Source organism: Larimichthys crocea, chromosome XV, assembly GCF_000972845.2.
Source record: "Larimichthys crocea isolate SSNF chromosome XV, L_crocea_2.0, whole genome shotgun sequence".
Lineage (NCBI taxonomy): Eukaryota > Metazoa > Chordata > Actinopteri > Sciaenidae > Larimichthys > Larimichthys crocea.
The window spans coordinates 5,578,614-5,588,638 of NC_040025.1; the positions used below are offsets into that span (position 1 = coordinate 5,578,614).

Genomic DNA, 10,025 nt, shown 5'->3' on the forward strand with positions numbered 1-10,025 from the left:
TTCAGTGTAATGACACAATGATAAAAAAATAAAAATAAAAAAGACTCATGTTGTTGATGTGTGCTGTGGCCACCAGGGGGCTCGTGTCTAGCGTGTACGGCTTTTACTTTGAAGGATGTGGGCGGAAGCGTTTTTCTGTGACGTGAGTAATTGACGCTGGTCTCTCCCTGCAGAGAGAGAGAGAGAGAGAGAGAGAGAGAGAGCTGAGAACATCCGCCGGAGGGGCAGACGGACAGACAGACAGACGGACTGCAGGCAGACAGACTGCGGGAAGAGAGTTGCCGGCTGCAGGGAAGAGCTCCAGAACACGCCGCTTGAAAAATGGGAGTGGAAATCGAGACTATAACCCCGGGTGACGGTAAAGAGAGTGGTGTGCACGCAGAGGGAGCGTGTTTGCGTTCATTACTAAGTGCACATTGTCTGTTTGCGTAAAATCCAATGCAGCCGCACAAACAGCGGCTTCGCTGCGCAGCGAGCCGTTATATTTAAGCGCCTCTTTGGTTTTTCTCCACAGGAAGGACTTTCCCCAAAAAAGGACAGACGTGCGTGGTGCATTATGTCGGTGAGTTCGAATCCCCAAACTTGTCACTGTGCACACTCATTCTGCACATTTGGCCGCTGCACTCACCGAGGCCGTACAAGTGGAGTGACTCCTCCACCCGTAAGAGCAGCAGCAGCAGCCCCGGCGTGGTGATCTGTCACTCCTCGGTCAGAGCTGCCAACAACTCCACACAGCAGCAGCAGCAGCTGCAGACATTTTCTTTTTTTACCCTCAAACCTTCCACACACACACATTTCTCTGTAGGGCACAGAGGCATGACAGTCAGCCACCGAGGCTGAAAAATTTAACCCCTTCACCGTGTTTTTGCTCCCTGGAAGAGCTGGTGTGTGTGTGTGTGTGTGTGTGTGTGTGTGTGTGTGTGTGTGTCGGATGTGCCCGTCGTGTCACAGCGGCTGAGGCACGGACAGTGGCAGTGGCAGTATGTACACCCGGGACAGCGCGCAGGGTCCACCGCTGCGTAAAAATAATGCGCGCTCCTGGTTTATGGGCCGAGTGGTCGGGTTCAGACTCATCCAGACCAGGACCGTCAGAGTCTGTGCTGCTTATTTCTCTTATGTGGAGAAATAACAAAAAGAGACGGATTCCTCTATAGGGTTCACTCAGAGCCCCAGACAGACAGACAGACAGACAGACAGACAGTTTTAAATCCCGTCTGATTTCCAGCGATTTTCTCTCTTTGTTGGAGTTTCTGGGGGGGGTTGGTGGCGTTGAGCGGATTATAACCGTCTGGTCTGACTGCAATAATGACAGATTCACAGCATCATATAAACAATAACATGTACAGCAACTGATTATTTTGTTATTGATCCATATACAGACTGTCTCGATTAATCAGTTCATCGTTTGGTCTGTCAGAATAAGCTTGTTACAGTTTATCAGAGCCTTCAAATGTTTGATTCAGTCAGACCAACAGTCTAGAACACAAAGATCTGAGGAGCTGGACTGAGTGCTCATGAGATTATTTTGAATAGCATACAAGATTGAGCCGACGATTGTGTTTTAATCAATGCACAAATCGATTAATCGGCTAATAATTTCTGCTCTAATTATGTCATAAGTCTGCAGCATGGGTGTCAAACTCATTTTAGTTCAGTCAGTGTGCTGTCGTCACATGTGCATCAGTGTACAGATCACTGTGGATCTATGACACTAAACGTTATAACGCTATTTCAAAACTAAAAAATCATGTCCGACTTCTTTCTTTGTCCGGTGGACCAATCAGGAGTCACGGAGCATTTCACTGAAAAACTTTAATTAATGACTTCACTCAGTCATCCAGCAGGCCAGATTGGACCATTTGGAGGGGCCAGTTCTGGGCCGCTTGCCTTACGTTTGACACCCTTGGTCTCCAGCCATGCTAATATCAGCTCACAGTGATAATGCTAACGTGCTGACTTTAGTCTAATGCTCACCATCTTAGTCCAGAGCGTTTCGCATGTGAACATTTGCTGATTCGCCCTGCGCACAAAGAGCAGCTGAGGCTGGATCTCATTAGTTCTGCAGTTATTTGCTCTTAAATCAAAGTATGGGACGAATTAAAGATTGGAGCTGATGATGGTGCTGGCTGAAAATAAAACGCAGACAATCAAACATGTAGCATCAGCAGCAAAATGTGGTTCAGATGGATTTTGCCTCCCAGCGTGCTCGACTGTATATTTGTCTGCACCTGTTCTTAGTTTGGCAAAGCCACTCTCTGGTGAGACGGACATAACTCACCCTGTAATATAAGCCTGTTTGCTTCAAGATTATGTAACTTGAAGTAAGACCTGATTTGGGCCTTGCACGGTGAAGTTTTTTCATTTCTTTTTTATATCACACAGGATTTCCTCTCTGGGCTGCCTCCCTTCCTGACAGTGTACAAAGCAAAGCCTTGAAATGTGACATGAAACAGGATATTCCATCACACGGGCCGTTTTTAAATGTAGACGTCCGAGTGAAGATGAAAACATGGATTTGCCGGGGAGTTTCTGGGGAGGCTCTGCCTGCAGGAAACGCTCTGCGTGTGAAACGCCGTCAACACTGTGCTGTTGTCAGCTGTGCCGTGTTGAAAAGAGAAGTGCTGTGCTTTGATTCGTGGATCTCTTACAGATAATTCTTCCTTCTAGATGTCCAGAAGAGGACCACACACCCACTCCACCGCCTGGATTACAGGCTGCATGTTGTCATCCGCCCCCCCTGATGTGCCCAACAACATGCGCAATGTTGCACCTTCTCCCACACTGCGCACACACACACACACACATATGCTGTCTCTCTGGTCTTAATAACAGTAATAGCGCTGGCGTAAATAGTCTTGGAGGGGTGCTATTCTGCAGATTGATGCTTGCGTTTTTCTTGACTGTCACAGTGAAACCCACCCCGCAGACAGCTGCAGCTGCTATTTTGGAGATCTCTGGAATCCCTTCATTTGGGCTCTCAATATATACACACCAGGGACGATAGGTGTCAGACAAGTCTGGAAGATGTATTCCTTCCCAGTGTTTTTCACTGTATGTTATAAATACAGTGTGTTTATTCTTAATGTGGCTACGCTGACAGACTTTATTTTTATCACTGTCTGGGCTCTACACGTCCAATGGCAATAACTGCAATGCCGAGCATGTTTAGGGCTAATGGCCGGATTTTTCACCCGCAGGAAACATTGGCAGCTCTTTCAACTTTCTTTCTAACTCGGTGACTCTCTGTCCATCTCCTCGTTTCGCAGGCTCCCTGACAGACGGGCGGAAGTTCGACTCATCTCGTGATAGAGACAAGCCTTTCAGATTCAGGATCGGCAAGCAGGAAGTGATCCGAGGCTGGGAAGAAGGTGTAGTGCAGGTAGGCCACAGAGCTGGAAGAGTGCACAGTCCATCTGTTAAAGAATCTAAATGTTTGTGAAGTGATACGACTTCTGCAGGTTATACTCATCATCTTAAAGTCTGTTATTGATGATACTGGAACGGACAGATTCCAAGAAAAAGTCATGCAGCCTCAGCGGTCATGATTCCAAAGCAGAAATGATTTGGACTGCAGAAATAAAAGGCCTTTTGCGGCTGCTAATGTCATTAGTCCATCCGCTAAAATACTTTCATTTATTGACGCAGTTCCATTATCGAGTTTTTCACTCACAGAGGGCTCCATTAACATTGTAAACAGCACGGACACAGCTCTGTACCTCACACACACGAGGTGGCCGGTCTGTGTGCCGGTCCTGTTCTCTATGAATGTGTTTGCAACAGCAAGAATCTGATAATTAACATAAAATCTCATGTAATAAATCCATTTATTAATGATAAAGCATTAATGGGATGTTTTGGCTGCCACATGGTTATCTATCTGCAGACTAGCTGCTGCACATGACCCATGCTGTCTTTTTGTGTCTCCTCGTACCTCCAGATGAGTGTTGGTCAAAGGGCCAAGCTGACCTGCTCACCTGACTACGCTTACGGAAACAAGGGCCACCCGGGCATTATTCCTCCCAACGCCACCCTCATCTTTGACGTCGAGCTGCTGGGTTTGGAATGAAACAAATTCACAGCCTATTTTTTTTCTTTGTGTGAGTACCCCTACAGCAAAGTACGCTGACTGACTGACTACTGTTGGTTTTACACCTTTTAACTACAAATTCTTCTTCCTACGGCACAGTGAAAGTGCAATCGCTTGCTTGCAAACATGGTCACAATGCCACTTATGTTCAAAGCTTATAATAGTTGTCACATTTCATACCGTTCAGGTGGTCAATGACGTCCCTGTATTTCACTCAACAAAGACTTTGAAAATACAGCACGGGTATATTTCAAGGAGGCCACTTTGAAAACTGTCCTTTATGGTGCTTTGAATGAAAGCTCCAACATCCATGGTAAGTGAGGAGCTGCATAAATACACTATACATAAATACACTGCATTAATGAGCAGTGTCTGGATAAAGTGAATGTGATAGTGTGAAGATGTTTCCAGCATTAAATATAATGCAGACATGAGGGCAGCCTTTACAAAGCACCAACACAAGAGATGATACAGTTCAGGCCTCTTCAAGCTAATTTTAAAAGTGTAATCAGAAGCTGTCTGGAGGGTTTGAGCCACTGCACTAGCATTAACAGTAACGTTAAGTATAGCTGATTTATAGTGAAGAGGTCGAAATGTGCCAAATATCATTTATAGTCACTGGAAAGTTACACTGACAGGTTTTTTTTTCATGCAGTACGAGGAGCACCTCAGAGTTATGATCAACACCAGTCTCCCTGAGGCAAATTCCTGAGTTTTGTTTTTCATCAAGGGTGTGGAACCAAAATTATTTAGAAACAAAGGCAGATAGTGTGCACGCCCAGTGTACAGGTTCAGGGTGAAAACAGCATGAAAGGAAGAAGAGAGGAAGCTACACACTGAATACAGCAAGCTCCCACAAATGTAACGCCGAAGGACGAACATGTTTGTCAAACTGCAAACTACAGCTCTACAAAAACATGTCATAGCTGTGCGGTGCGCATTGAACCTATTTCAACCAATGTTAAGTTAACTCTAGGTTAGTATTATCCAAAGTATGACAGTAAACCTTCAATAAAAGTGGAAATCGATGTTAACATTTTTACTTTAGCTGATAATTGTGAAGTGAATGTTGGAGGTTCCTTAAAAGCCTCACTTTCTCTATGCAGTTCTGTCTGCCACTGAGCATATTTTTTCTATAAGCTGTCAATGCTCAGTTTTACAAAGGAAAGTGTGTTTGTGGTTGACTGTGCTCATTTGATATATCAACACAGTGGGGGGTTTAGGGTTGTTATTGGACCACCATCATTGCATATTACCTCAGACCCAGGATTCATGTTAGTGTAAAACGGTGCATTTAAATCTTTATGGTGAATTTTTTCCCTTTGGTAACACAAGCTATCTTCTTTTAGTCGAGTTGACAATCAGGTGCAGATTCACAGAGAAGGTCAAAACGCTAAAGTGCTAAAGCACGCAGGAACATCTCAGTACTAGAGGAATTTAGAGTGAAGCCTTGTAAAATAACAAAAATGTCTGAAATGATAAATGTGGCTGGCTGTGAAGATTGTATACCCACAGAGTAGGAAATCCTGCCTGTGTCCTGACACGCTGTTCCCCGGATCTGCAGAGGACAAAGGACATGCTTCATAAAGATTCTCTAAGTTCACAGTGGCCTTGACATCTAGACGCCATAGAACTGATAAAGTCACAATATCATCTTGAGAAAAACACACAACTATTTAAAATCAGCCCTTTTTTTGTTTGTTTTTTCTTTTCACTAGTCGAGAATTTTATTCTCTTCTGTTAGAAACTGTAACTGTGAAAATCTTGTTTTGTATTGTTGTGGTGTGAAAACAGGAGACACGCTTCCAGAATAATAACTAAACGGTTATCTCCAAAACAACCTGCTGCTGCTGATGATGGAGGTGTTGATGGAGCAGACACATTATTACTTACCTGCCAATATTCAGATTAAACCTTAAGGGTGAAATGAATTTGTGATACTGCACTGGTATCATCAGATGTCACACACTATCAATCTGCACAAATCCATCCTGAGAAACTGCAGTCGTTTAAAAAAAGTCTAGCCAATCCTTTGGTCACAGTCTAGATTAGCCTCCATCTTAATCTGTGCAATCAACAAAACAAGTTCTGCAGGACATGGATGTTCTTTGTTAGTTTAAATATGTGAGAACCACCATCTCTCTTTTTCTCTTCTAGGTTTTATGTAATTATTCCTATTGAGTAATTAATGAACAAAGCATTTCTCTGTTTTCTTGAAAATGGTTTATTATTTAATACTGATTTTGAATTCTATAAGCTGTCGATCAGTTCTACCAAGGAAACTTATCTTTAGACTGGTGATATCAAACAGATATACTTGATTTCATGCATGTAGAAGGGTAAAACAACGTTGACGCAACATCAATTGGATTGTTCAGTTGTGTTGACATGGTGATGTGTGACAGGTCTAATCAGGATAATGCAGTTGCTACAGTAATTACTGTGATGTTATCGTGATTACTTTCATATGTTTATGCAGTATCTTATTACCATAAATAACTACTTCCACATCTCCTATTGATTAATAATGTACCACATCCTGATAAACACTGTGTTTACAGGCTGTGCTACATATCTATTTCACGCAAATGTACCTGACAAGACAAATGTAACACAAACTCTGTGTCATATTCATACAGTGGCCATTTTCTTCTGAGGTCACAGAGGGTGGGAAGCTATGTTATACTGCTTAGCATAGCAGTAAGATGTTGAGTAAGATGATGAGCTTCCCACACTAAGTGTGACATCAGAGGAGAATGGCCACCGTGTGAATATGGTGTATATTAGTATCTGCCTGAGGCATGTTGTTCATTTTTCCTTGATATTGGATCAGAGTCTCTCTCTCTAACGTGGTTTAGCAGCAGGTATTGAGGTTATAATCATGGTACAAGTGCAGTAAATTGTGTTTCTCTGAGCAGTATCAGAAGACCTGAAACACGGCAGTTTGTGTGTGGAGATGGTGGTCTAATGCATTAGATTACACATATTGGTACCGCGTATATCAGTTTTTATAGTGAACAATGAACCAAAGTCCCATTAAGTCAGATTAGTGCATTAAGTGGAGATGAAGAAACTGTGTGAGCACCGAGGTGACATGGTGCACAATGTTATTTGTTCTTAATCCTGAATCTTCCGTCTTGTCGTCTCCACAGGTGACTTCCTACCTGGGTGTCTTGGAGAGAAGCTAGGAGAGTCTGCACTTGATTCTATAAGAGGCTTGAGTCTATAGTTCCACTACTTATTTCATCAAACTATGACAGTTTGTGTTATTTTGTCTCTGTGACTGAGTGAATTATATTTTTCCATCATATTCTTCCTCCTTAAAAACTATGGGCCATAACCTTACAAACCTCCATGTTCTTAATCTTGAATTTTTTTTCAAACTGCTTTTTTCTTTTGTGTTTTTGAAGTGTTGGTTGTGCATGGTTATGCTGAGAAGTACAAAATACCAATGAACCACTAGCAGCGAGATTCAACTCTTTTGAGTCGCGTTTGAGAGCTGGCACTTGTTACTATAGAAACAAAATAGTGTAGAAAAGAAAATGAAAAGCACACATTTGTATCTCTAGCCGGCTTGAAATCGAAAACAAATCAGATGAGTTTCTGTTGGAGGGGAAGGGCTTAGTGTTGAGTTTAGTGGCTACCTGTAGTGAAATGTCAAGTGGTGGGAGTCCTCAATGGTGCAACACAGGAACTGAGTTCACTAAATGCACATTTCTATATAGTACCACTGTGTTTTCTTTTTTTTTTCACCATGTGTGAGCTAGAGAGGGGTAATTGGCGCAAAGGAGAACCAATCACAGTTGTAGATACTTCTAATGTGTGCCTAAATGTTCTCACCGGACACACGGTTACCTTGCCCCGTCTGCATGTTCTAGGCCCGATGGAAACCCTAGTATGTACATGTCGAGAGCTTTGCATCTGATTTGCGTTATTACTGCCTTCTCATCTCGCCAAGTCTTTAAACCCCATTTAAAGCCATACACAGGTCGAACAGTGCAAAGACAGGATTTGCGTTGACGCAACATCAATTGGATTGTTTTTGTTTTCTTAGAAAAAAAAAAGGGAAATGCTTGAAATTTACAAAAAGGGGGTTGAGGAATCAATCAGATTGTGACCTCCCCCGACCTTATTTTGTGTAACAACTACAATCATGTATTTTTCAGATGCCAACTTTCTATCTCTGAGAATCAACAAAGCTAATGTATAACCTGTGATGATGATAGATAATGTTCTTTTTAGTTTCATTTTGTTTGCCAGTGTCAGTCAAGTACCACACTGCCTAACTAAAGTCTGTGTTGTGGTAGGAAAACAAACATGGACACACACACGGGCATCCGAGTGGTTTTGTATTCAAATAAAAAAGTTTTAAATGGAGTTTAAATAAAGGAATATGCTGGCCTGGCTGTCAGATATTGACCGTGGCTATTGATGTTACATATTGGTCAAGCTGCAACTGGTGTGGCAGCAGTCCACCTCTGTACTGTGTAGTTATTTGCTGATACGTTACTGTATGCAGGCTAAACCAATGATGACATATTTAAAATAAAAGAAGTGCTCTCCATTTGTCTCTGGATTTTTTTTCTTTGCATTTTCTCACAGCTGTCTATGTCCATGAGAACTGCTCATTTTACTGAAAAGCACATGAAATGATTGAGCAATTTGAATATTTTGAAGCTGTAATGCATTGTCATACACACAAGGATGAAACCTACTGTAGGCAGCTAAAGCAGTCGTCACATTCCAATTAACAGCAGTGTAATTAATTAGATGTAAGTGCTGTACAATTTTGAGGTACTTGGATTATTTATTTGATACTTCACACTTTTATTTTTAAGGGGGAATGTACATTTTACAGCTAACTTACTGGTTACTTTACATAAATAATAATAAAAAATAATACCATACTATGAACTTATAATATCTGTTGAGTTGTCAGAGATTAAAATGACAGAAGTGTGGCCAATAGAGGGACCCCAGGGGAATACCTCCTCCTTTGTTATACAGTATACCTGGAAACCAATTGGTACTCCTATATCAGAACACTACAAGATGCAGCTTTTCTGTCTATCTTTAGCTTGGTTATTTGTTTTTAATTACTTTCCACAACAAATGTATGTAAGAATATGCATCATGTGAGCACAATAGATGCTAAAATCAAGTCTTAGAACACAATCCCCCTCTGAGCTCATTGTACTTTCTGTTGCTGATTCCTAAATGACTACGCAGTTAATTAAATTTATTACAACCAAAAATGACATGGGGGTTCCTCTGGGTATCATGTGCAACAGGGCAAATATCCACTGTGACTACAACAAATAGATGCTGCTCACACCTCAATGACCACATGACAGACCACATGACAGAGGACAAGTATACATCTATGTCTTAGTATATGGTACGGAAGCCCTAAAAGGCCATACATACATTTTATTCCACCCGTTTTCCTGTGATAACGAGATAATTTTCCTCCGTTTTCCCGTGATAACGAGATAATTAATTTGAGATCTCAAGAAAACAAAACGATAGTCTAGTGTATTAAATCAAGTGCGCCCGTATTACAGAATGTATGGCAAATGTATGTAGTCCATGATACAAAGCGAGCAAACCTATTACACCACTGTAAAATCCCTTTGATCCATAATTTCTGACAAAGGTTGACACACTTGGTCTACATACATTTGCCATACATTCTGTAATACGGGTGCACTTGATTTAATACACTAGACTATCGCTTTGTTTCCTCGAGATCTTGAATTAATTATCTCGTTATCACGGGAAAACGGAGGAAAATTATCTCGTTATCACAGGAAAACAGGTGGAATAAAATGTATGTATGTATGGCCTTTTAGGGCTTCCGTAATATGGCAAACATTTTATATAATATTTATAACTCAGTGTATAATCACCCGAGAAGGTTGCATCTCCATGCTTCTAC

At 41.7% G+C, this 10,025-nt stretch overlaps 1 protein-coding gene across 1 annotated transcript; it reads left to right on the plus strand.

Annotated features, from left to right (window-relative positions):
* Positions 1 to 174: 174 nt before the first annotated feature.
* On the plus strand, positions 175 to 8,651 carry fkbp1ab (FKBP prolyl isomerase 1Ab). Its single transcript, XM_027288780.1, has 5 exons — positions 175 to 358; positions 515 to 562; positions 3,267 to 3,379; positions 3,938 to 4,097; positions 7,240 to 8,651. Exons 1-4 carry the CDS (start codon positions 322 to 324, stop codon positions 4,064 to 4,066), a joined length of 327 nt encoding a protein of 108 aa, XP_027144581.1. The 5' UTR covers positions 175 to 321; the 3' UTR covers positions 4,067 to 4,097; positions 7,240 to 8,651.
* Positions 8,652 to 10,025: the final 1,374 nt, after the last annotated feature.

What these genes read in the sequence shown, in the direction of transcription:
- fkbp1ab (XM_027288780.1), top strand. Translation starts at nt 322, where the DNA reads ATGGGAGTGGAAATCGAGACTATAACCCCGGGTGACG. An exon ending in GACTATAACCCCGGGTGACG is followed by an intron (nt 359 to 514) that starts GTAAAGAGAGTG and finishes TTTTCTCCACAG; the next exon opens with GAAGGACTTTCCCCAAAAAA. An exon ending in GTGCGTGGTGCATTATGTCG is followed by an intron (nt 563 to 3,266) that starts GTGAGTTCGAAT and finishes CTCGTTTCGCAG; the next exon opens with GCTCCCTGACAGACGGGCGG.